We start from the raw sequence: 24,798 nt of genomic DNA, 5'->3' as shown, positions 1-24,798 counted from the left end.
AACATTTTTAGCAGCCTTGGTAAACTCTTGCTTTTGTTCTCCTCCCATGTCTCTAATTTAGGGGAACTGCTTCGAAGCTTTCCGGTCCTGAGATGAACAGTTTGTGATATTTAATTGCTATTTAAACAGCATCAAACATTTGGCCTCTCTTAGTGATAGCACAAAAAAGGAATGCGGCCTCACACGTAAAGCGTTCCTTCCTTGAACTATTTCCGTGGGAATGTTATAGAACTACTCTGGAAGTAGTTTTCGCATGATGGATATCTTAGGCCCGAGTGTGCAAAGTCAAGCATATTTACTTTAAAATCGATCGACACACATTTTTGGTCTTCCTTTCTATTTTTTTGAAAAGAGATATATAGAATGACTATGCACTATAATATAAGAGCACAATTCACATGAAAAAAATGATAATGTATTTTCGTAATTACAAGTAGAGAAAGTCGTCACTTTTTGAGAATTGGCAAACATCAATTATGTGTGCCACTGAGTCACATATATAATAAAAAGGTACTGATACCATGCAGCCTTGGAGCGTAGCTGCATGTCAATATTCCACCGCCCTTTGGGATAAGTGGAGGTCTTCATCTGAAATGTGACCTTCCTCTGCAACTCCAATGTCGAAGCTCGCCGAGGCTCGGGCACTAATTTTGACAGGAACGTCCGAGCTGCATACTCATATCCTACCAGCGACCTCTCTTACCGCACCGAATAAAACTTTGATTTTGTTCTCTTCCAATATCTCAGCACTTCTACCATTCTAGACCAAATGTTACGAGGAGTTTCATCCCGAAATCAACCGTTGTGATAGTTGATAGTGATGGTATATTTAAAGGGCAGCTTATTTTGCTTCTCTTAGTCTCACGTTAAAAGGAACGCTGGCTCACACATGTAATCCTTCCTCAACAGTTCTCGCATGATGAGCGCATTTGGTATGGCACATAAATCAACAATATGGACGCTTTGCTCCGAGTATGTACGTACGCAAGCATAAATAGAAGAAATTAGTTACCATTTCATTTTTGGCGTGCTCATTTTAGTCTGACATCTTTTTTTTTTTGAGAGCAACATCTTTTTTTTCTGAGCGAGGTTGGTTTTCTCTGCGGAGGAACGAAGAAACGATGGAATCCCTAGCACTAGCAGGCCACGTGATGGTAGCAAGCCCATTAAGACCCTGTCGAAAAAAGGCCAGCCCAAAGCCCAAACCAACCGCCGAATGTCTTGACAAATGTCGACGAACCGACCTCGTCTCTTCGTCTTCTTCGGTTCTTCCACCAGTCGCCACCTCACTCCCCCCCTGAGCCTCTCTGGCTTCCCCAGCTCCCGCCACGTCGCGCGCCTCCATAAGCTGACAATCTCTCCTCTTCGCTCCGGCCTCCGAGCGATTCTCGAGCCTTCCAGGGGTTAGGGTTTGGTAGTGTTTCGGTTTGTGGGACACATGGAGGACGCGCCGGCGGCGAGCCCACGATTTGGCGGCGGCGGCGGCGGCAGCAGGGAGCAGCAGGGCGGCCAGCTCCTGCCCATCGCCGACATCGGCCGCATCATGCGGAAGGCCATCCCGCCCGACGGCGACATCGGCAAGGACGCCGAGGAAGCCGTGCAGGCTTCCGTCTCCGAGTTCATCGCCTCCGTCACCAGAGCTTAATAAAATGGGGCGCTTTAGTCTGTTTTACCTTTTGGTTTCGCCGGTTCACTTGTGCGCTTTACTGCGTTGCAGGGCGAATGGCAAGTGCAGGGAGGGGAAGCAGGAGGCCGTGACCGGAGACCACCTGTTGTCGGCGATGGCCTCGCTGGGGTTTCGGGACTACATCGAGCCTCTCCAGCTCTACCTGCACAAGTACAGAGAGGTGCGTGCGTGCGTGCGTGCTGAAAATGTCGATGTTTTGGTAAATCCACCAAAATTGAGCTGATTCTGAATCCTGAGATATAGTTAAGAGCTTGTATATACGTGTGTACTTCAATCCGCCTCAGGCAATCGATCCTCTTCAGTTTCTGAGATATAATCCGGTCATTCCGAAGCAATTGAGTTGGATTATTGTGTATCAAGAGTTCTAGCCAAAGTGCTTCTTTTCTAGCTTTAGATCTCTAGGCTAACTAGCTTCTGTCTGGCCGGGTTGGCCTTAACCGGCAATTTTAAATAGTTCTGTTCAGATTGGGGATCAGTGTGTCGTGGTGGCGTCACGGCAGATGCCATATGATGGCTTAAGATGGGGCCGATGGACGAAGGAGGAACCGGAGGAGGGAGGGCGTGATGTGAACCACGCACAGTACAAGAACACATGGTGTTTACCCAGGTTCGGAGCCCTCTTGGTGAGGTAAAGCTCCTACTCATGCTTTGTTGTATTATCCGAGATAACAAGGGCTACAATGGTGCTCCTTAAGCTGTTTCTTGAGGAGGAAGAATGAGAAGGAGAACTTCTAAATGGCTAAGTGAGGAACCCCTCTCACGGGAGGGGTGGTGCTCCTATCTATAGGCCAATGGTGTCACACTGACATGTGGACCAAAAGCAAACCCTAGCTACCTCCGGGCCCGCCGGGTACGCCCCATGGTCCCTTCCAAATTGTCCAGGAGGGGACAATGCAGCTTTGTGCTTTTCGTACTGCCAGGCGGCGCGCATTGTAGCCATGCCCCGGCCTTCGTCATCAGTCCTTCTACGGCGCGTCACCGTGCAGTTGCCTGGCACAGCGACGTGAGCAACGACTGCTTTTCCATCATAAAGGAAGCGCTGCTTTACTTTGCACCATGTGCCCAGGATAAGACCGTTGGCGCATCCCGGCCATAGCCGAGATCAGATAGCTCGTGCTTATCCTGCAATCACATAAGACAAGATAGATATGCCGGCATACCTTTGGTATGCCGGCCTGTTATTAAGTCGGCTTAAGGATGCCGGCGTACTTGCTTGCACCGGCTTTGCTCTTGCTATCCCGGCTAACATGTGTCGTCATGACCCTACCCGGGGTCATCCCCCCGACACAGTGGATGACTCACACTGCTTGTGGCACCACCCAACTGAAACTTCAGTTCATGGTTCATACTTGTGTATACTACTTAACGCATGTATGATTTGTGTTGGCTCGTTTTTTTGGTTTATCTATCTGAAATGGTTTCCCTTGTTTGTTTTTGTTTGGGGCATGGCTATTCTGATTGTAGATAGAGGTATGTGGCATTTAACTATTGTCTTTGTGTTCTGATTTTATAAGCTGGTATGTTTCCTTCATTATTGATTCCTTCCTATAATTCTCCATGCGACCTTAAGCATTGGGATATAAATTTTTATCAACGTGAAATCTTAGTGGGATATTAAATCAACCTAGCTAGAAAAATGATTATTCGAGCATGGCTTTGTGATTTTAGCTCTGTACTTACAACTTAGCTAAACCATGTTCATAGCTTAAAAGCATTTAGCCCATCATGGAAGGGAAGCTAATAATTTATTAGGAGTAGTTTCAAATTCTTAGTATCTTCTTAAAAAACTATTTGATGCACCTGATATTTATATAAACTACTTAAGCGTATTTTTTTTATTAGACTGGTGTTGCGATGGATCAGCCATCTGAGGAGGGAATGAGAATGGAGCAGCATGATCAATCTGAGGAGGGAATGATAATGGAACATGAAGACGGGAAAGATCAGCTTCCCAACGGAAACCTCAGACCCTCGGATATCATTGTCCATAAAAAATGCCCTGAAATGAAGACTCTGCCGCTTCCCTCCACAATGGTAACTATGTCAGAGGTTCTTCATTTCGATTCCATCTGAGGTGTGGAGTTATCATTTCAATCTAGCAGTAATTGCCAAGAAGTATTTGTTTTTATAACAAACTTGACAAGAAGTTTCTTCCTGCCAAGTAAATTATTTCATTGTTGCTAGTCACCAAGTTAAGTAGTTGGTTTCTGACAGTTAATTGGTACCCAATGTCAGAGAGGGAGATAACCACTCCCTTTTGGTTTCTTTTCTATTGTGTGTGTGGGTCTCTTAGAGCATCTCCAGCAGCTTCCTCAAAATTTGGTTCCCTATGGGTCCCTATAAACGATTCATCCCCGTAAATCTCTCCTCTCTCTAGGAAAGTAACACGCGGATTCCTAATACTAACTCAAATAGTACTCAGACAGACTAACGTGAATTAAGGAAAGATTATTTCCAACACATATTGCCCAAATAGGACTGTGTATGAGATAGGGAAACTCTTGGGGATGCTCTTAACACATTGAGCATTGGGGCAGAGAGTTTTACATGTTTCATCTATCAGTACATTAGTTGGAATGTTGATTAGAGTAAATGGACATATATAAGACTTAGAGATCTGAAGTTTCTTCAGTCTAAACCATTTAACCATTCTATAATCCATAGGTTTAATCCTAAAAGTTACATTTACCTTGTACAGAGAAGCTACTTCTAACTACATTACATTAAATTCTTCTATGTTGTGTGCAACCTGTGATTTAGCATGGCATCATGCAAATTAGAGTTAGTCATCCTTGTTCTCTTTTTGATGATACCCTCATTTTTAGGTACTACCTCGCACAATGGAGGCGGAGCCAAAACCTTTGCCTGTGCCTGAAGTTAGGGATTGGTCTGAGCTCACAGTTGATGCGCTTTCTGCTATCTTCACAAAGCTTGGGACCATTGAGATCCTGATGGGTGCGGGGCTTGTGTGCCACTCATGGTTGGAGGCCGCCAAGTTGCCTGACTTGTGGCGTTTCGTGTCATGTCCACGGCACAACGTGGTGTTCTCGAAGGCGGGAGATGTCATGTGCAAAATGGCAAAGGTGGCCGTAGATCGTTCTGACGGACGGATGGAGTCATTCTGGGCACAGAAGTTTGTCAGTAGCGAACTCCTGGATTACATTGCAAGCAGGTATTTTTCTTTGGGCCCCAAATTTCTGCTCTTGAATGTCTGCACCTTTTACTACATACTACCTATCAGTCTTGAGCACTGTCACACTATTTACCTCCCTTAATAGTTTTTGCCAAGCAGGAATTTAACCTGGGCAGTGAAGTGATGTCATATCGGCTTGGTGAAATTTTGTCAAAATTGGTCAGTTTTTTTATGATGTATTATTCTGACATGTCTAGTATAGTTAGGTGTTCAAAGGACACTCCAAATTCTAGAGATTAGTAGTTTGCAAACTAAAACCGAATATGACTTTACCTACTAGCTCTTTTATGTCTGCAATTAGGAGAGCCTATTTAGGACAGATCGCTTATTGCCTAGTAAGTGAGCTATCTCTTTTGATATTATGGTACTCCCTCCGATCCTAAATTGTTGTCGAAATATTACATGCATCTAAACGCTTTTTAAGAATAGATACATCCATATTGGGAAAATTTGGGTCAAGAATTTAGGATCAGAGGGAGTATGTGATTATGTGATCGCTCCAAGCACTTCGCTTTAAGGAGAAAGTATGCTTACTGTTAACTTGTTATGCGGTCCTGTTGTATTTCTTGTCTGAGGTTGATTTTATATATCGTGTTTATTTTGATTCTTAACTCTGCAGAGGAAACTCGTTGAAGAGCATTCGAATCATCGCATCGGGATACTTTCCGGATGACAGAGTTGCCAGGCTTGCAGCTAAATGTCCAATGCTGGAAGAGATAGAATGCTCGCATCAGAAGCATCCAGCATATTTTCTCAAGCAGCTTGGCGCAGCGCGCCCACAGCTGAAACGCCTAAGAATCCATGTGCCATGGTTCAACTCAGAAGCAATGACGCCAGAGATGACCATGGAACAGTACTATGCAACGATCCCAGAGATGAGCATGGAACAGCACAGTCCCCTGAACAGTACCACGACGAGGACGACGACAACGGAGATACTGCTGCTGATGATGAGGTTGGGCCTTTCTTCCCAGGTTTCCCTTACGGGGACTGGGAGGCGAGGCACAACCGGGTGGCGTTTGCCATCGCGGCAAACCTGCACGAGCTGCAACTCCTTCAGCTGGCAGCTGACAGCCTGACCAATGGAGGAGTCTACACTATCCTCGACGGCTGCCCACGCCTCGAGTGCGTCGACCTCACCGCGTGCCGCCACCTCCAAGTGGACGATGAACTCCTGGCTCGCTGCGCCAAGCTCACGCATGTCTGGCTGCCTGGACGCTGGCCTCGTGTCCACTGCCCAGATCTCCGTAACATTTGTTTCGAACAGGATGATCTACGTGAAATGGAGGCTCGTGTCCTTCATAACGAAGCAGCAGTGGAGTATGTTGGTGAGTATGCTGACAACTACTACTGGGAATACTCCTCGGGTTCCTCGTCCCAGATGTCCGACTTGAGCGATGTGGCCTGGGATGACTGAGCACAACTCTCTGTGATCTTCTCCCCAATACCATCTTTTGTGGATATATAGTTCGTGTGTGTGTATGTATGTAGGGGTCCCATGTATGTATTCTGGATAGTTGGTGTGAAAGACAAGCTTTCTGTTGCTTCACCAGGTTACGTCTTCCAGTAGCGTGTGTTTAACTACTCCCTCCAATCAATATTACGTGTCTCAGACCTTGTACAACTTTGTATTAAGTTAGTACAAAATCTGAGACACTTGTTATGGATCGCTTACTTATAATAGTTTATATTTGTCTCGTTGCATCTGCATCTGCTAATGCCAGCAAGGGCTAGTCTGTGATCTGCGACCTCATTTCTGAAATTGTGTTGGCATGAAACATTCTCTGTATGCGGGTGTAGGGTATGTTCAGATCTTGGTTCCGTCAGTAGAAGAAATCATCCGGACCAAAAACATGCATACGAGCTACAAGTTGCACGTTTGTGTTCTGTTTTCCTGACTAGATTTTGAGCAAGAACTTTTTGACAAAATTTTGAAGCTGCAGAAGGAGCAAATGTGCTATTCGTAACCAAACATTAAAACGCAGAAACAGGAAAAAAAAACACATGCCATGGCTTCTTTTGAGCGATAATGGTGATGCAAAGAAAGAAAATGCAAAAACTTCTGATGATGTGTTACTTTTTTTTTTTGAAGAACTTAGCAGGAGCTCTGCTTTTTCATTAAAGTGGACGAGAAAGTATACATGAATTGACAAAAAGAACCAAGCCAATTACAAGCAACTGGCTGGTTTCAAATGAAATAAGCTACTCCCAACACTCCTCCAACAGGAGGGCGCATTCAGATCTAATAACCGAAGCCACGCTTTGCGACGATGATCTACAATCCTTGAAGATTCGCTGATTTCTTTCTTTCCAAATATGCCACACGACCATGCTAGCCCACGCAATGTCCGGATTTTTCTTCCTTGAGTTAAGTTTCAGCAGGCGGCTCCACCAACCAATTAGCAAAGTACTTTGCTCAACGATCCTACACATCCTCAGCCTCTCTCTTAAGAAAGATGCCCAGATCTCTTTGGAGAAAGGGCAATCAAGAATCAGGTGCCGTGCCGTCTCCAAAACCTGATCGCAAAAGCAGCAAATGTCTCCATGAGGCCAGCCCCTCGAAGCCAGCCGATCCCCAGTCCACAGCCTGTTCTGGAACAAAAGCCACAGGAAAAACCGAATTTTGCCCTCACATCTGACACTCCAAACTGAGTTTAGAGCCACCTTTGAAGTTCTCCCTAAAAATTGCACCTCATAAGCTGATTTGGCTGTGTAAACACCACTGGCATCGAATTTCCATCTAATGGAGTCTTCCTCCTCATTCAGAGTGGTTCCCTGTACCTTTTCCCAAAAAGAAATGAAATGTTGCAGCATCTCTAAAGAATCAAGCCTGTGCAGCCCCCGAATCCATCTGCCCGTGCCAACAGCTTCGCTTAACGAAATTTTCTTGAATCTAGCCAATTTGTATAACTCCGGAGCCATGTCCATAAACGCACTGTCATGCGTCCAGTTGTCATGCCAAAAGCTGATCCTCTCTCCGTTGCCAACTGAAATAACAGCGCAAGCTGCAAATAAGGCCATGTCAGTAGGCTCACAAGGCAATTTCATTCCTTTCCATGGCCTTTCAGCCGAATCCCAAGCATGCCAGGCCCATCTCAGCCTCAAAGCCCTACCAAAAGCCCTTAGATCCTTTACCCCCAGCCCCCCACAGATTTTTGGAGCACACACTGTTTTCCAATTTACTAAACATTTACTCCCATTTGTCTCCTCCTCCCCACTCCAAAGAAAAGCTCTTCGCAAACGATCAATCTTCTTCACAATCCAGGCTGAGGGCGCAAAGCAAGTCAAGAAATAGGTGGTCGATGCGGAGAGCACCGAGTTAATCAAAGTCAATCTCCCCTGCCTAGACAGCAGCTTTCCTTTCCAAGTCTTGAGCTTCCCGGACATTTTGTCAATCAAAGGCTGCACCTCAATTCTCGTTGGCTTGCGCAAACCAAGAGGAAGCCCCAGGTAAGAGCATGGGAACTGTCCCCGGGTTCCACCAAAATCATGTAAAACACTTTCCAAATCCACATTGTGGCAAGAAATCGGGAAAACTGAACATTTTGCATAGTTAATCAACAACCCGGATGCTCTCCCGAAACAGTGCAAGATCTGCCTCATCCCATCAATCTCTCTCTCCACTGGATTCATAAATAGGGCCACGTCATCTGCATATAGACTTAGCCGCAGCCTCGCCGCTTGGTTCTCAAGGCGAGAGAGGATGCCGTAGTCGGTCGCCTTCGCAAACATCGCTTGTAGCGGCTCCATCGCAAGAATAAACAGCATTGGTGAAAGAGGGTCGCCCTGTCTTAGACCCCTCATATGCTTAAAGGGAGCACCAGGGATTCCATTCAGCAAAACCCGAGAGGAAGAGGAGCTCAGCATCAGCGCCACCATGTCTTGCCAACGAGCCCCGAAACCAAACTTCTCAAGAACTTCTAAAAGATATTCCCAGTGCACCGAGTCGAAAGCCTTTGCAATATCCAACTTGAAAAACAGCATTGGTTTCTTCTTGACATGTGCATTCTTGATGACACTTTGCACAAAAAGGAAATTATCATGGATACATCTCCTTTTGATGAACGCACTTTGGCTTATAGAAATCAAGTCCTGGAGCTCCGGAGCGAGCCTAGAAGCCAAAATCTTACACACAATCTTCGCCACGCCATGCATCAAGCTCACGGGGCGAAAATCCTTAGCTTCAGCCGCTGCATCTTTCTTTGGGAGGAGCACCAAGTTAGCAGAATTTAGGAGGTGCCAATTCCATCCTCTAAGGTCATGAAAACCTCTGATCGCAGCCACAAGATCGCTTGCAATTATATGCCAACACTTCTTGAAGAAAGCCCCCACGAACCCATCAGGACCAGGCGCCTTCTCTGCATGCAACTCAAACACCGCCGTCTTAATTTCCTCCATCGAGAATCTTGCGTCCAGGTGCTCAAGATTCCTTCTTTGAATTCCCAGAAAATTAAAATCCAAACTCAAATCCCTTCGCCTTCTTTCACCAAGAAGCTGAACAAAAAAATCTTTCAAAAAAATTTCCTTCCCGGAGTGGTCTTTGACAATACCAGCCTCCCCCTGCAAAGATGGCATATGATTTTTACGCCGCCGCCCATTTGCTCTGAAGTGAAAGAGCTTGGTGTTTGCATCACCAGCCTTGATCCAAATCATTCTAGATTTCTGCCGCCATCTAGCTCTGTCGATAGCCGCGTAGCCTAAAAGTCTGCTCTTCAATGATTTTCTGAAATCCAGCTCCAGCGGGGAAAGCCTTCTGTCCTCCTGCGCCAAGTCAAGCTGGAATATAAGCTCATTTGCAATATCAACAGCAAGCCTCATCTCTTTCAATCGCTTTCGACTCCAGCATTTCAGAGCCTTTCCAACACGTGAAAGCTTTATAAACAAAATCCTGACCGGATCGCTGGCAATAACTGGTTTGCACCATGCAAGATTAACCACCTGGAAAAAACCTGGCCAATTAAGCCAAACCAATTCAAATCTGAAACCACGGAATGGTTTCCTCTCCATTTTGCTCAGAATCAAAGGACAATGATCTGAAACCGCAGTAGAAGCAGGTGCAAGCTGAAATTGTGGGAACCTCAAGTCCCAATCTTTGGAGACAAGCACCCTGTCGATCCTCGTGAGAGTAGCCACTTCCCTCTCATTGCACCAGGTGAACCTACGCCCAACCAACGGAAAATCAATCAACTCCAGATCCTCGATTAGAGACCTAAATCTGCCCATCATCTGAAGGTTGATATTAGTGTTGCTCTTATCCACCGTGCGGCTAATCATGTTGAAGTCTCCCAAAATCATCCATTCATTGCCCACCATGCCTTTTAGGTCTCTAAGCTCCTGAATAAATAAGATCTTCTCAGCATCTTCCTGCGGTCCGTACACCCCAGTCATGAACCAACTGTCTCCTGTTGCCTTGTCACGAACCAGGACTGTGATGGCATTTGCAGTTTCCACCACGGAATCAGAGCAGAAGGCAAAATCCTCAGTGCAAGCAAACAATACACCTCCTCGCGTACCAAACGCCGGCTTGAAAACAAAATTGTCAGCAAATCTCCCTCCCAAAATTTCAGCAACAATGTTCCGACTGATGACTGCCAATTTAGTCTCTTGCAGACACACAATTTTGCAATCAAACTCCGTAACAGATTTGAACACAGCCCACCTCTTTGCCGGGTTATTAAGCCCCCGGACATTCCAACTTAAAATCGAGCAATTCATTTAACATCTTCTTCACTCAGGAAATTGCAAAAGCTTAGCAGAAAAAGACAACAGACTGCCACAACCACGAACAGCAAGCCTACAACCTGACAGCACGAACACTGGCCACAAACCACAACTCGAACTAGCAGTACCTCATGGCAAGAAGACACATAGCAACAATCCCCTAATTTTGAGCTAATCATTAAAGAACCTGCAACCACGGATCGGCGAAATGCCGTCAGAACCCTAGGCGGAGACGGCAGTCCCTGCCCCTGGAACCAGCCCTCCCCCCTGGCGGGAAGAGTCCAGTAGAGCGGAGACAGCCTCCATGAAGCTCGTCGGGAGTTCCTGCTTGAATAGGCCGCGGTACTTCTCCAGTGCCTCTTTTCCTTGTGCCCCATCCTCCGGACAGATTCCACTCTTCTTCATCAGAACAAGCTTTGCCTTGTCGAGGGATGAGAGACCCTTAGATGCCTTAGCCGCGAGCCGCCCACTTTGCCGGACCGCCTTCCCATCCACTCTTCCATCGTCACTTCCAGTCGCTATTGGAGTCGCTATTGGCGACGGGAGCAGAGGTGGGGAAAGCGGAACAGAACAAGATCGATGAAGCTGAGCAGAGAGGCCGTCTCGGTCCCATCTCCCGTCCCGATGTGTTACTTTTTGGTGACTTCTTTTTCTTTCGGACTCAGATAATGCGTTAGCACTTGATTAGAGAAAGAAGGGACATAGATATAAACGCGTCGAGCTAAAAGCTTGATTTTCTTCAAAAACCTTTGGGAAAAGGTACTCAGGGCAGGTACTTTTTCATAAGGTCAAAGCTTCCTGTTTTATTTTCTCAGAAATTAAGTTTGTCGGATAACAAAGTCTAACTAGAACAATTAGAATAGTAGGTGTAAATTCAGTGTTAAGTTCTGCCATTCTGAGCCAACAGTTACTAGCAACTTTGGGCCGACAGTACAGATTTCTCCGTATGAACGCCTCTGATGATTTGATCGATGGCGTCCGTTGAGCGAGCGATAACCATGTCTGCCGCGGGGTTTCTCACTCGAGTGCCTACTCCCGAATCCCCTGAGGAGCACGATGATAACGCCTTGCATCATCATCGCGCCGTCATGTTCGGTACATCAAGAAGAAGAACCCATGACCACCGGCATTCATCTGGGACGACAGCAACACAGAGAAATCTGGGCCGGTCTTTCAATGTCAGTTAAATTGTATTTTTACTGTCCAGAATTGATGGATACTTCAGGACTTGGAAAGCTGGTCTCCGGAACGGATGATGTTCGTTGATACCTTTTTAGCTCTTTTGATCCCCTTGTACATTGCTTTCTTTATTTTGCTTTTGTTTTGATCTTTCTTGTACTCTCGGGTTAAGGTTCCCCTTGACCTTCTTTGATATATAATGGTACGCCGTACCGTTTCGTCAAAAAAAAAATTGAACTGATTCATTGATTTAACAAAACAAAATATTGATTCATTGTTAATCACCCTAGCGCAAATAATTTAGAAACAATAATTCATTGTTGCTAGTTTTTTTTCAAACAATAATTCATTGTTGCTAGTTTTTTTTCACAGAAGTATTGCTTGCATTTCTTCTGTGATTTATCTCAATAATAAATTCAACGAAGAAAAATATCATGAACAGAGACAGACTCTTATTTTCCTTGTTCTGCATCAAGCCCAGAAAATTCCTATTAATAAACCAGCATAATTAACCAATGTCAAACATTGAGATAGTCTGTTAAGAAGAATGTCAGTTGTAGGCTCCGGTGGTTTCAATTTTCTGCTTTCATCTAGTTTTTGGCTGCTTTAAGGTTTTTGCGCTAGGGTGATTAACAATGTGTCAAACTATAAGGAGAAATACATGAAAAGGATGTCTGATTCACGTACAACCCCTGCTAGCAACAAAAAGCAACATGGAGGTTCATCCTCTAGAAATAACGTGAAATCCCAATGCCGTCATGATCTCGGAGTAGAGATGCTCAAAGGTATGTCATAGGAATGGGATGTGAGAGCTGATTGACATGCAACCACAAATCTTTGAATTATAATTTAATTCAACTAGTTGATACCGAGGAAGGAACCATCAACTTTGGTGGAGGTCACATATCTCTAATGCAGCATGTCCAGGCAATCACTCACCTACCGAATGGTCACATTTAAGGCGTAGAAACAAATGGTTGTCAGTGTGATGCTGGTGATGAGGAGATGAAAAAAAAAAACTTTATGAAAACCTTCCTCCAACAGTTCTGAAGTTACAGCATCAGGTGCTCTCGGAACCTAATCCTCGCAATTTTCGGATCAAGCTTTTGCTTGCCATGCATCATTGGCTTGTATATCGCTCCCATGTGTGGTCCCTCCATCAATAAAAAGTTGTTTCGATGTCTCGGTAAAGTGAATTTATATCCTCACATTTACTGAGACATGCATCGAAAAAACTTTTTATCTCGAAGCGTGTAAATTAAGATACGATTTTGCTCCGTTCTAATTTTTTTTTGTATGTACACAGTAGCTATGGATAACATTTCAGGAGTACAATTTCAGTAAAAAGACATTTTCCGAGTACAATCTGGTATCAATCGAATGCTGAAATTTATCTTGGGACTTTGTTGTTTGAGCCCACCCTCTATTTTCATCCTAGAATCGCCACTGGGCAGCACAGCAGCTGAGTAGCCTAGCGTGGGGCGGCGCCGCGGCGGAGAAGGACGAGGTCGAGCTGCACGGGGAGCCTGCAGGGCGGGGGCGGCAAGCCGGCCTGCCGGAGACGATGGATTGGCCTGGCCGAGGGGAGGGAACCGGCCAGAGAGACGATGGAGTGGCGATTCGAGACGCCCAGCTCGTTTCCGCCGGCCCAGGTAGAATGTTTTCTTCGTCTCCTCGTGAGGTCAGAGCTCACTACCACCCCTCTCAATTCCGAGAACCCATGTCCTCGTCGATCTGGGACGGCAACGACAGAAGTTGTAGCAGGATGTGGTCACTCGCACCAAACTAAGTTTACAGTGCCTTGTAGCAGTCATCGATCTGTGAAACCACAGAAGTTGCAGTTCTGAGTTATAACAGTTTTTTTGTTCTCCTCCAATATCTCAGTGTAGTTGTGAATTCTGAAGAAAATGCATCAAGCATACCTTCATTCTCGCTGGAAGCAACGGTTTGTGATTTTTGTTTTTGCTATTTGAAGGGCACCTCACAGTTGGTCTCTCTTGCTCACACGGTGAAAGGAACACCGATTCATACACACAAAAAAAATGCTTTCTCAAACTATTTGTGTGTGATTGTGCTTGTATGAAAATAGTTTTTGCATGATATGGCACCTTACGTACGGCTGGCGCAAAATACAACATACTTGCTTTCAAATTGACACGTACGTAAGTGTTTTGATTTTGGTCTTCCCAATAGGTTATTTTGCCTCGAAGTATGCAACAACCAAATCTGTTTTCAGAGATAGGAGCATGAATGTGTACTCACAAAAGCAAATGCGTGACTACGTACAAATAAGATAGGAATGCTGGCTCAACACATATAATCCTTCCTCCTCCTTGTACTAGCCACTTGTATGAAAACAGTTTATGCATGAGGAGCGCTCCAGGTAGGGATGCCACTGCAATTTTCATTCTTCGAAAATGCCATATCTTTTGACCCATTCTAGTGGCATTTTTCGAAGAATATTCTAATTTGTAATGGTATTTTCCAAAAGATAAAAATTGCAATGGCATTTTTCAAAATCGCCAAGATTGTGGTGGTATATATCAAGACACATTGATATCCCCAACTCTACATAAGGCGCCTATTTTGATGAAAGGGAAGTATCCAGTGAAAACCATTGTGCAAACTTGCAAACTTTCTTTACGAGCCACTAGATCTATGCTGGTACCCGAAACCTAACTTCTTTTTCTTTTTTAACTAGTGGAGTAGCTGTTCCAGGGTTAAACTGGAAGCGGCCGCAAAAAATACCGCAGCTCAAAGGTCAATTTGGACCCAACAGAGCCCATCGCCACACATCTCTCTAATGATCTAATCCTAGGCTGTTCTTCGAGTCTGGACAAGAAGGTGCGATTTTGTGGTATCCATTTCATCCACCTAATCGTTCAACAGCTTGCGGAGCAGAGCAGCGGTGTATTCAGCGTCAGGCGACAGCATGAGGGCATCAATTTAATTAGTTTGTTGCCCTGCTGTAAAGCGAGTGCAATCTGTGGATTCCAACTGTCAGAAACTTAGGATCTTATCCTGGAAAATAAAGCTTTTAATTCTTTTTTTATTTCGACATGATAAATTCCTTCCGTTTGACTGGTGGTTCTGAGCTTCTTGTTCTCTTCTCTCTATGTTGCACACAGCATCTGCAACATCATTAATTGGTGTGCAGTGTGCTTGTGTAATTTTTTACATTACCACAATGGCCCGAAGATGTTCAGGCTGTTGTAAATTCCTGTAATGACACGATGGATCGCTTAAAGTTTCTAGTGGAGCACAGTTTTCGGTCAAAAAATGCCGTCATTCAAGGCCCTTCTTGTTATAGCCAAATTTTTTTGCAGAAGCTATGGCTTTTGTTGGCTTGTAAACTCTGATTCTAGCATGCTAAGTTTTCTTTGCTGGCCTTCTTGATTTCGAGGGCATGGGGATGCGCTGTTACTGTGTACTGTTGAATGTTCCAAGAAATTTCATTTGAAAAATATTTCTTCAGATTTTAGTCATGTCAAAACACATACTCCGTATTATATTTGCCAAACATACAAGGTAGGATGAGCTACAGAGCGTGTGATGTGTCTGAGACGTTATTGTCATTGCTGTCTGGACGCTCTATGGACAAGCCGATTGTTCGTTTGAGCTGTTGTTTCCACTCTCTATGGGAAGGTTCTTAGACTTTAAATTGAACCATATCCAATTATCCAAATAGTTTCATGTTGGTCTTAGTCTCTAGCTATGATAACATTTGCCTCCAGTACCTCAAAAGACAAACTACTGAACAAATCGAAAATACTTCCGGGGCTGGTTGAGTGACTAGCAAATTAATTTATAGTGACAAATAGTTTTGCTTTGGTGAAAAATGATCTGCATTGTACTCTAGAAAATACTTTAGTTCACCGGTTCACACCAAGATACATCGATCGATTTGAGCACCTGTCTTTCCGGTCCTGGCTCGCTGGTACATTTATTTGGATCAAGAAGGTTTTGCTTGATCATGTCTCCTCTCGACCCCGCCAGTGGCAACGCGCCGACTCCGTTGACGGGTGGGACGTGCACAAGAACGACGACATCAGCCCAGCATCATCGGCACATCGAGGAGAAGAACCCATCACAAGAAGTCCACCTCCCGACCGCACGTCCTCCGCCGATCGCTGGGACGCGCACAACAAGACTCGCCCGGCGGCAAAATTGGCTGAAGGTTATGAGGAATAGCAGAGTACAAGCATCGGCAGGATGACGGTACAACGTCGACGGTGATGGTTGCGACGATGGCGCCGCGCACTCATCCGGTACTTTCTCTAGACCGAGCTTCGTCGCTTCACCGGAGCCAAGCATGCTTCCCATCCCGGCCTTCTTTCCTCGCCCTGCCGGCGTGGTTCATCTGCCGCGGCGCATTAGGCTGTTGCCACTCGCACACATCCTAGTTTGTGATGCGCAGTAGCAGCCATCGATCTGTCAAACTACAGAACCAAAAGTTCTGAGTTATAACAAATCTTTGTTTTCCTCCAATATCTTAGTGTAGTCGTGAATTCTAAAGACATGCATCGAGTCTTTTCATCCTCAAAACAATGATATGTGGTTTTAGGTTTTGCTATTTGAAGGGTACCTCAGAGTTGGTTGTACTTCTACGAAAAAAAAGAAGTGCTTCCTCAAATTATTTGTGTGTGATTGTACTTCTACGAAAATAGTTTTTGTGTGATGGCACCTTAGGTATGGCTGGTGCAAAATACACTACTGTACTTGCTTTCAAATTGACCCGTAATTGTTTTGATCTTGGTCTTTCCCAATAGGCTATGTTGCATCGATCGAACTATGCAACAACATGAGGCCATCAAAAAAGGCCTTGAACAGCCTTTGCTGAAGGCTAAAAGGGCTTTGTCGATTCGGCAAAGTGCCTTTGTGCGATAGTGCCATATGTTTTGATTTTGGTCTTTCCCAATGGGCTATTTTGTCTCTGAAAGCATAGTTGGTATACAAAAAATCGAAATGGTTTGGTTTCCAAATGTCTCATGCGTACTCATAACAAGTATACCTCCAATTTATTTATCCGTTTATGTATTGCATATAAATCGGTAATTTGTAATGCATCATTTGGTTTCTGTACCCGAAAAATATGCATGTGTAAGTAAAATCGACAACCGAATCAAAAACTAATGCGAGTACCACGTGGTTATCATCAGGCCGGATTATTTTCAGAGATAGGAACATGATGTGTACTAACGAAATAATTATGTGTGCAACTCTTGGGTTTATGAAACTCTAGTCACGTCTCCAATTTAGCAAACAATGTACGAAGTACTTATGTTCCAAATACAAAATGCTTTGGTAGGCTATTATTTTGATCTACAAAAACACCGAAATGGTTTGGAGTAGGAGGGAGGTAGCATATGACTGATGAGAATCTAGACAAAGACAGACATGCATCAATATCCAACAGGCCACAGAAGTTCCACTCTTGGCATGCTCGGATGAACTTGTTTCATTTTTCTGGAATTTGTAGGCTAAGCTCCCACTGAATTTGATCCTACGGATGCCTACGATGCATTACAAAAGTAACAAGCACCTTGAAAATTAAAATGCAGTAATTTAGTTTTTGTTTTAAATGAACCTTAAAGTTTAAAGAGCACTTTTCCACTCTTACATTTTTTTTCTGAAACACCGTTGTTGACAGACTAATACACTGGGAACACTATCAACAGAACTTCGATGCTATTTTGACAATCAACGCTCCATTGTTGTAAGTAATTTTAAGTTGTTGTAAGTAATTTGAAGTAGTGGTAAAGTTTGGCTAGATCTCTGAGCCTTGCTAGCTGTAAAAAAAAACCCCAACACCGTTCTTTATGATTAATTTCCTTTGTTCAATGTAATATAACACATATCCCCTACATAATAAATAGATAAAAATGTATCGAATGTGGTCAGGTATTGAAGCGTTGGTAAGGAAAATCTTCCATTTTTGAGAATTGGCAAATATCTGAGAATTGGCAAAAATACTACTACCATATGAATTGGAGGCTTTGATCTGGACTGGGATCAGGTGCAGCCTGGATCTCAGTCCCTTTGATCTTGAATAAGTGGTGTGTTTGATCTTGAATAAGTGGAGCCTTTGATCTGAAACTCGACCTTCCTCTGCCACTCCAAGGTCGAAGATTGCCTATGCCGTGATGGGCTCTCTGTTGTGCGGCTCGGACACTTGTTTTTTGAGGAAATGTCCGATCTGCATACTCATCTCCTGTTAGAGACCTTTCTTACCAAACCCAATAAAATTTTGCTTTTGTTCTCTTCCAATATCTCAGTAGTGCTACCATGTTGAAAGAAATGCTCGAATGAGTTTCATCTCGAAATCCACGATTATAATGGTTGATGGTGATATATTTAAAGGGCAGCTTATTTTGCGTCTGGTTAAAAGAAATGCTGGCTCACACATATAATCCTTCCTCAAACTACTTTTGTATGAAGTAGTTGTATGAAAACACTTCTTGCATGATAAGCTATTTTTGTATGAAGTACTTCTATGAAAACGGTTCTTTCATGGTGAACGCATTAGACAAGGCACATAGATCCACACAGTTGCCATCCCTGAAGTTTAGCTTTGGCATGCTCGTTTTAGTTAAATGTGTTTGATTTTTGGTGTCTGTTTGCATCGAGATGTGTTTTCAAAACGTTAGCCATACTTGTTTTCTTCAAAAACCATAGCAAAAAATGTTTTTCCAGAATGTCAAAGCTTATGGTTTTTTTTCTCCAAAAAAATTGTAGGGAAACAAAATCTAACTAGAAGAATTACACCACATGTAAATTCAATGTTACGTTTGCCATTTTTGCCGATAGTCTGCACTTGTGTGTACCGCAAATCAGTTTGGAAACAGTTAAGTCAAACAAATGATTTTAACGAAATACAGCTGAGTAAACAAGACAATCCAATAATCGACCTTTTCATGGAAATTCACTGTCCAAAGCTGCCTGCCACCAGAGCATATCACGAACGTATTGATAATACAGGGCACCATGAACGGTTACAGAGAAACATCAAAAGATCACAGGAGCAGATCACACAATCCTTTCCAATTCCCTCGCGTAGCCGAGGGTTTGGTTGATGACCGGTGCAGCCGGTATCTCCTTGCAGGGCTGGGACTCCTTCGCCTTTTGGAAGAAGACTGAGCCATTCTTGACATCCCACTCAGGGTGTTCCTGTCAACGATATAATAGTTAGAACCTATGGTGGTATTGCGTAATTCACACGTATGGGAACAAAGTTGGAAGGAAATGGAATTTACCTCGGTGATGTACTGTTGCAGCTCTTGGTCAGAGCTGAACATGAACATTTCCTTTGCATCACTTATTGACAAATAATCATATCCCTTCTCGCTGCATCCAGCTATTTCATCTCTGACGCAGAACAAAAATCACAGTAAGGGGTTGCATGCATTGTACACCAAGAGATCTAATAGGAAGCAGGAATGATAAACACACTTACCTAACTGTCTTAGCAAGAAGGTCCATGAAGTATACATAGGTTTCATGCGGCACAGCCTGTCGAGCACTCAAGACTCGGTTGTAGGCGCCCTCCATAAAGGACTGCTCAAGCTCGACTGCGTGCTTGATGCAAAGATTATCTAGTGCTTTGGCGGGCAGAAGCTCCAGCTCAGTGTGGAACTCCGCAATTCTATTCTGGACCAACAGCCTCAGAAGATTAAGCCCCAAAATTGGGTACTCCTCCGGTGATGGGGGAATTATGCCACTGCATGCATAATCATGATTTAGTGCGACGCGGCATAATGTACGCAAGCCAAAAAATCCAAATGCTCCTGGATAAATACTCATGGACTGAATTTTATAGCTAGCTATGAAAAGGTTCTGTTGTCTAATGAAGCAAATTTGTAAAAGCAAATCGGATGTCAAAAAAACTCTACTAGGATATAGAAGAAACAAAACACTTGCTAGCCTGCCACTGTATCACAGCTCACCAGTAGCCCAGGCAATGGAGAGAGTTTAGTACTAACTAAATTACACATAAATTGCCAACCCAGCCCTGTTTCATATTCAACTACTCAACTGAACCCAGTAAAGATGACAATGCAATATAACTCAAGCAAGAATAACCCAATAAACTATGTTGGGTTTAACTCATTTAGCAACTTATGCCAGGATACTTCTTTAGTTTGACCTTACTGAATAATAATCCCATGGAAGATGGAAGAAAACTGGGAACAATATATGAACTGAAATGACAGTGTACATGATGGTAAAAAGGAACTAACCATGTGTCCATGTAATACGGCTTGAGCTGGCAGAAGTCCCTTTCAAATGCATCTTGGTCTTCCATCTTCACACTCAAAACAACTGCATGCTCGTAAATGTCCCCTGAAAGGTTTCAGATTGATCTTAGTACTTGCTCTGTTATGAAGTATGAATAATTGGAGGGGCCACAGAAATTTGCTGCCAGACTACATGACCATGACAATATAGACACATGTTTTCTTCTAAAAACAACACATTTACGCCCAGGAGTACAAAATAGGCATCCAATGAATCTTGTCATCAAACTGAAACATCACTCTCGCACATAAGAAAGTTAAGCATCTAAGGACATGAGCCAAATGAGCAATACTAACCCACAGTTCAGGCGTTATGAACCACAAATGAACTTACCCACATACTAGATTGCTAAACAATAAAAACATTAAAGCGAAGTTATCTTACTCGCAAGTTTCAGCTCCTCCACGGCGTTCGGTGTCTGCTGGAACGATGGCGGAAGGCTGGGGAACTTGGTGAGGAGGACCTGCAAATGGAGGGAGTTTGCCATGTCAATTCACAAAAATTTCTACATCTCCTGTATGGAAATCACATGGGCAAACACAACAATGCTCTCAAACCAAGTAGAAATCGAGTCTTTCGGCCACACATGGAACTGAGACATCACTGGGCAGATCCACCATGGACCAGGGTTAGGGACCGAGGCGGCGGCGCATCGGTCCAGCAGATCTGAAGGAGCCTTTTCATGGGGTTCCGGCCGAATCTGCACCGGATCGACGGAATTCCGCGGCAACCTGGTCGACGAGGGAGACGGGATCCGAGCGCATCATCTGTCTACTCCGGCGGGAACTCCTTCCCGGCGGCGAGCTGACCACAGAAGGCATAGAGCCAACAGCCTCGAAGTCGACACCACCAAACCTACCCCCTTTTTTCTGCGAGTACCACTAAACCTACTATATATAGAGAAGGGACGAGGCCCGAGCTCCGGCAAGGGAAGCCGGCGGAGGCAAGGGGTAGAGGGGGCGGCGGCGGCGGGGGAAGAAGATAGAGGAGGGAAGGGTTCGGGGGCGCACCTTCAGCTGCGAGAGGAGGTTGGCGCAGACGTCGAGGTCGTTCCGGGAGTAGGCCGCTTTGAAGCGGGCGAACAGCTGGGTGACCTCCGTGAGCTTCGGATCCATCGATGGCGGCGGCGGCGGCGGTCGCTGGAGCTTTCCTCTTCGTCTCGGTTCTGTCGACCTTTTTTTTTCTCTTGCAATCGGAGCCGGTTGGAGGTTCTGGTGGAGGAGGCTTTGGCTGTTGCGTGTTGGGCTGGGTTATATTTTCTGGGTCTGGTGTATGGTGGGCAATCCCAATTTGGAATTTGGGCCGCTTTGGAGTTAGTAGTATACTATCCGTACTCTGACGTGTCAGTCTGTAATGTGTTCAGACTTGATCCTTGAAAAAAAAACTTGTGGCTTTCTAGTTTTTACTAAAAAATATTTTTGATTTGATTTTTTTCTTATGTCATTACGTCAAAACTAAAGCCAAACGCACTTAAAAATTTAAGCAATAACACTTCTTCGCATTATTAGCATATTTTGTTGAGTAAAATGCACCGGAGGTCATAATTCTTTCGCATATGTCGCAAGTTAGTCCCAATTCTTTAAATCTGCACATTTTAGTCCTAATACTTTCATAAGTGGTTCATTCCAGGTCCCTTGCTCGCTCTGGCGCACGCCTGCCTACGTGGCTGTTCGGGCCCACCAGTCAGGTACCACGCAGACTGCGCTTTTGCACATAACCCCCTCACTCTTTCTTTCTTCTCCCCCGCGAGCCCACCCCATTATTCCCCTCTTCTCCTCTCTCCCTCGCGTGAACCCTAACCGACGTTGGGTGGAGTTCGGCTCAAATTCGTCGGCGATGAAGAGAGGGAGGAAGGGAGCAGCGCCGGCGCCATTTACAGAGCTCCCTACATGTGTTTTGCCGCTGGATACTTGCCCCTGCTGCCGTGTCCGAGGTGTCGTCCGCCTAGTCTCAAAATCAGAGCAAAATCCGAGCAGGGTGTTCTACAAGTGTCCTAACCACATGGTAAGAGAAGTCAATCTTTGATAATATGCACAAATTTCGCTTGGATTTGTTTGCTTTGTGCCGCCGGCCGATTTGAGGAGGGGGCTCATCTGAGCATGTTGAACTTTTGATTTGGGCAGATTGGAACTAGGGGTTGCAAGTTTTTCTATTGGGAAGATGGTGAAGATTCCTATCTTGATTATTTGTCAAGCATTGGTGTGATGATTCCAAGCACTTATTGGGGTGGAGAGATTGAAGAAGAGGAGCAGAAGGAGGAGCTGCATGAGGAGCAGAAGGTTGAGCTGAAGATGCAGAAGCAGCAGCAAATGAAAATGGAGAATTCTGAGATAAAATTGTTGGTGGAGAAGATGGATGCTTTGGTTGTGACCTGTAGGATGACTTTATGTGCTTTTGTAGTCTTTGTTGCACTGTCGTTGTATGTGGTGGCTCAGAAATAAGAGTTTTCAAAGAGAGAGCATCTATTTCAAATGTATGAACTTTGGTTTGTAATGAATGAAATTTGGCTCCTTTCTGTCAGCTGAATGGTCTCAATTAGAGAGATTTCTAGCCAACCCTAAACTGTGAGGCATTGCATTATGTTATTTGATATTGACTCAAAATTTTGACAGAGTTCTATTTGTATTTGAATGAAAATTACAAGAATTTTTGACAACATTTCAGTATCAAACAGACAACACAGCAGAAAATTCACAATGCAAAGTACTTTCATGAACATCCATAGTCATTCTTCAGCATCCATCAGTTCACATAGCAAAGTAAAGAGTAAGTACCAAAACATCAAAGAGTAGTCACAACCAAAACACAGGTTCACTTGGTAGAACTACAGGAACATAAGTAGCAATGCAATACAGTTCACTTTGCATTACAGTTCACTTAGTAGAACTATAGAACCATAACTAACAACTGTCTATCCAAAATGTGCACTATCAGTCTGTCCGTCCAAAATGTGCAGTTTCCTGTCCAAAATGTACTCCCCTTCTTGAGGTTCTTCTAAGGTCAGTTGTTTTCTTTTGGCTTTGGTTTCCTTCTCTTCTGTCCTGCTAGACCAAGTGTCCTGGTAGCAGTGGTGGATCTTGGCACAGGAAGTGCTTCTTTGTAGTTTGCAATGAATGTACTCTCGGAAGAGGGCCTGGTGCTTGGGACTGCTGAGTTGAAGCATTCTGCAAATTTTGGTCAAAGTTAATATCTTGTTATTGATCGAGTTTACTGAAAGAGTTTATTGAAATGCATACCTGTGACAATATTTGTAGCACTGAAAGGTTCTGGGGGAGAACTCCATGGAAGTCAGTTGTTCCAGACAAAGCAACACTTGGGGCTTGTTGATGCCTTGCAAGAAATGTTAGATAGTAATGATTTGTCATGTTTATGCAAGAGAATTAGTACTGATATACATGAAAATGGAGATCATTTTACCTGGCAGCTAGAACTGAGGTTTTTCTTGAGAATCTGCTTCTTCTTCCTGGGAGCTGGAGCATTTGCAGGCTGAGGAGCTGGAGCATCTGCAGGAATTATATGTCTTTTGACAGGTAGTTTCCTCTTCTTTGAACCAGCTGGAGCATTTGCAGGCTGAGGAGCTGAAGCATCTACATCATTTTGGGGTTGCTCAGCATCAGCAGTAGCAGCAGTACCCCTTCCTAATTCTTGGCACCTCCTCTTGTTATGTCCAGGTTGGTTGCATGCACTGCAGCGTGCAATAATGCCATGCCTGCTCATCCTTGTGTCCTGCTCCTCCTCTACAGGATTTTTCCTCCTTTTCAGGCTTGGTCTGCCAACAACTTTGTCATATTTTGGTGGTAGAACTTCAACCCCATTCAAACTTTTCCATTCTGTGAGATCTCTGCATGGCATTATGACCTCACCATATGCCTGCTTAAAAGCATCTAGCCGGTAGCATAGTGATACCCTTGTTTCAGGCTTGATCCTTTCATGCCTTAGACAAGAAATGCCATGCCTACAAGGTATCCCTGCCAGCTGCCAACTCCTACATGTGCACTCCTCCTTCATAATGTCCACTGTATATTGCCCAATCAAGCCAGTAACTTGAAACACTCCTTTGCCAGCAAGTAAGAAGAAACAGTTATTTGCCATATCAGCCTGCTTATCTAACTTCTTTCTAATATTTGGGCATATGTTGCCAGCCCACTCCTCACACTCTTTGTTCTTAGAGTAAAACCTTGTCATGAGCTTGTTTTTTATCTTCTCTAGCATGCTAAGTATTGGAAGTTCTCTAGCATCAAGTATGTACCTAGGTGCAAGTAATGATAAGTAAATTAAATGGGCATATGGTGCAGGTAATGATAACTAAATTAAATGGGCATGTAAAAGAGAAATTAATTAAGACCTACTTGTTGAACACTTCACAATTGTTATTCAGCAGCATGTTAGACTTGGGGAATTCACTAAAATGCTCTGCACCATGCACTAGGTTCAATTGCCTCCAAATAGTCATGTGCAGCTTCATCTAGCAGCTTCATCTCCTCCATATTCCTCATCCAGTCAGCATGAGTGTATGACCTTGCAATGGCCCAAAGTTTGTTCTTGAACACATCACCTTTCCATTTTTTGGCAAAGTTCTGGTGGAGAGTCCTCACACAAAACCTATGATGTGAATCTGGAAGAGAGCATTCACAGCATTGATCAACCCCTTTTGCCTATCACTCATGATAATCCATTGGCTAGTGTTCTCTATGCCAAGATCCTCAATCCATGTCCTTAGAAA

General features: G+C 44.2%; 2 protein-coding genes across 6 annotated transcripts; one reads left to right on the top strand and one right to left on the bottom strand.

The window, feature by feature from the left end:
• The first annotated feature begins 1,271 nt into the window (after positions 1–1,271).
• LOC104583570 (putative F-box/LRR-repeat protein 23) lies at positions 1,272–6,103 on the top strand. Of its 5 annotated transcripts, none has more exons than XR_001406747.2 (5): positions 1,272–1,847; positions 3,530–3,721; positions 4,513–4,859; positions 4,966–5,039; positions 5,500–5,575. XR_001406747.2 is itself a non-coding variant. In XM_014900372.2 (5 exons), exons 2-5 carry the CDS (start codon positions 2,280–2,282, stop codon positions 5,957–5,959), a joined length of 1,035 nt encoding a protein of 344 aa, XP_014755858.1. In that variant the 5' UTR covers positions 1,272–1,847; positions 2,152–2,279; the 3' UTR covers positions 5,960–6,103. The 5 variants fall into 5 exon arrangements, 4 of the variants coding, with proteins under 4 accessions (XP_014755858.1, XP_014755857.1, XP_024316314.1 ...); XM_014900372.2 differs by lacking the exon at positions 4,966–5,039 and adding an exon at positions 2,152–2,315 and having other exon boundaries at positions 5,500–6,103; XM_014900371.2 differs by lacking the exon at positions 4,966–5,039 and adding an exon at positions 2,142–2,315 and having other exon boundaries at positions 5,500–6,103.
• Positions 6,104–18,551: 12,448 nt separating this feature from the next.
• On the bottom strand, positions 18,552–21,311 carry LOC100836881 (26S proteasome non-ATPase regulatory subunit 8 homolog A). The gene is made up of 6 exons (XM_003573504.4): positions 21,086–21,311; positions 20,460–20,538; positions 20,018–20,120; positions 19,234–19,497; positions 19,034–19,145; positions 18,552–18,947 (listed from the first exon to the last, which is right to left on the bottom strand). Exons 1-6 carry the CDS (start codon positions 21,188–21,190, stop codon positions 18,807–18,809), a joined length of 804 nt encoding a protein of 267 aa, XP_003573552.1. The 5' UTR covers positions 21,191–21,311; the 3' UTR covers positions 18,552–18,806.
• Positions 21,312–24,798: the final 3,487 nt, after the last annotated feature.

The sequence above is a fragment of the Brachypodium distachyon genome, chromosome 3 (genome assembly GCF_000005505.3).
Source record: "Brachypodium distachyon strain Bd21 chromosome 3, Brachypodium_distachyon_v3.0, whole genome shotgun sequence".
Classification (NCBI taxonomy): domain Eukaryota; kingdom Viridiplantae; phylum Streptophyta; class Magnoliopsida; order Poales; family Poaceae; genus Brachypodium; species Brachypodium distachyon.
Note: the sequence above shows the minus strand (reverse complement) of the source record. Positions and strands in the feature narration are given on the sequence as shown.

Coding starts and splice junctions, on each gene's coding strand:
- LOC104583570 (XM_010236163.3), top strand. CDS start 1,650: ATGGGGCGCTTTAGTCTGTTTTACCTTTTGGTTTCGCCGGTTCACTTG. Junction 1,848..3,529: donor ACCTGCACAAGTACAGAGAG/GTGCGTGCGTGC, acceptor TTTTTTTATTAG/ACTGGTGTTGCGATGGATCA. Junction 3,722..4,512: donor TGCCGCTTCCCTCCACAATG/GTAACTATGTCA, acceptor CCTCATTTTTAG/GTACTACCTCGCACAATGGA.
- LOC100836881 (XM_003573504.4), bottom strand. CDS start 21,190: ATGGATCCGAAGCTCACGGAGGTCACCCAGCTGTTCGCCCGCTTCAAA. Junction 20,121..20,459: donor GGAGGAGCTGAAACTTGCGA/GTAAGATAACTT, acceptor GAAACCTTTCAG/GGGACATTTACGAGCATGCA. Junction 18,948..19,033: donor TGCAACAGTACATCACCGAG/GTAAATTCCATT, acceptor TATCGTTGACAG/GAACACCCTGAGTGGGATGT.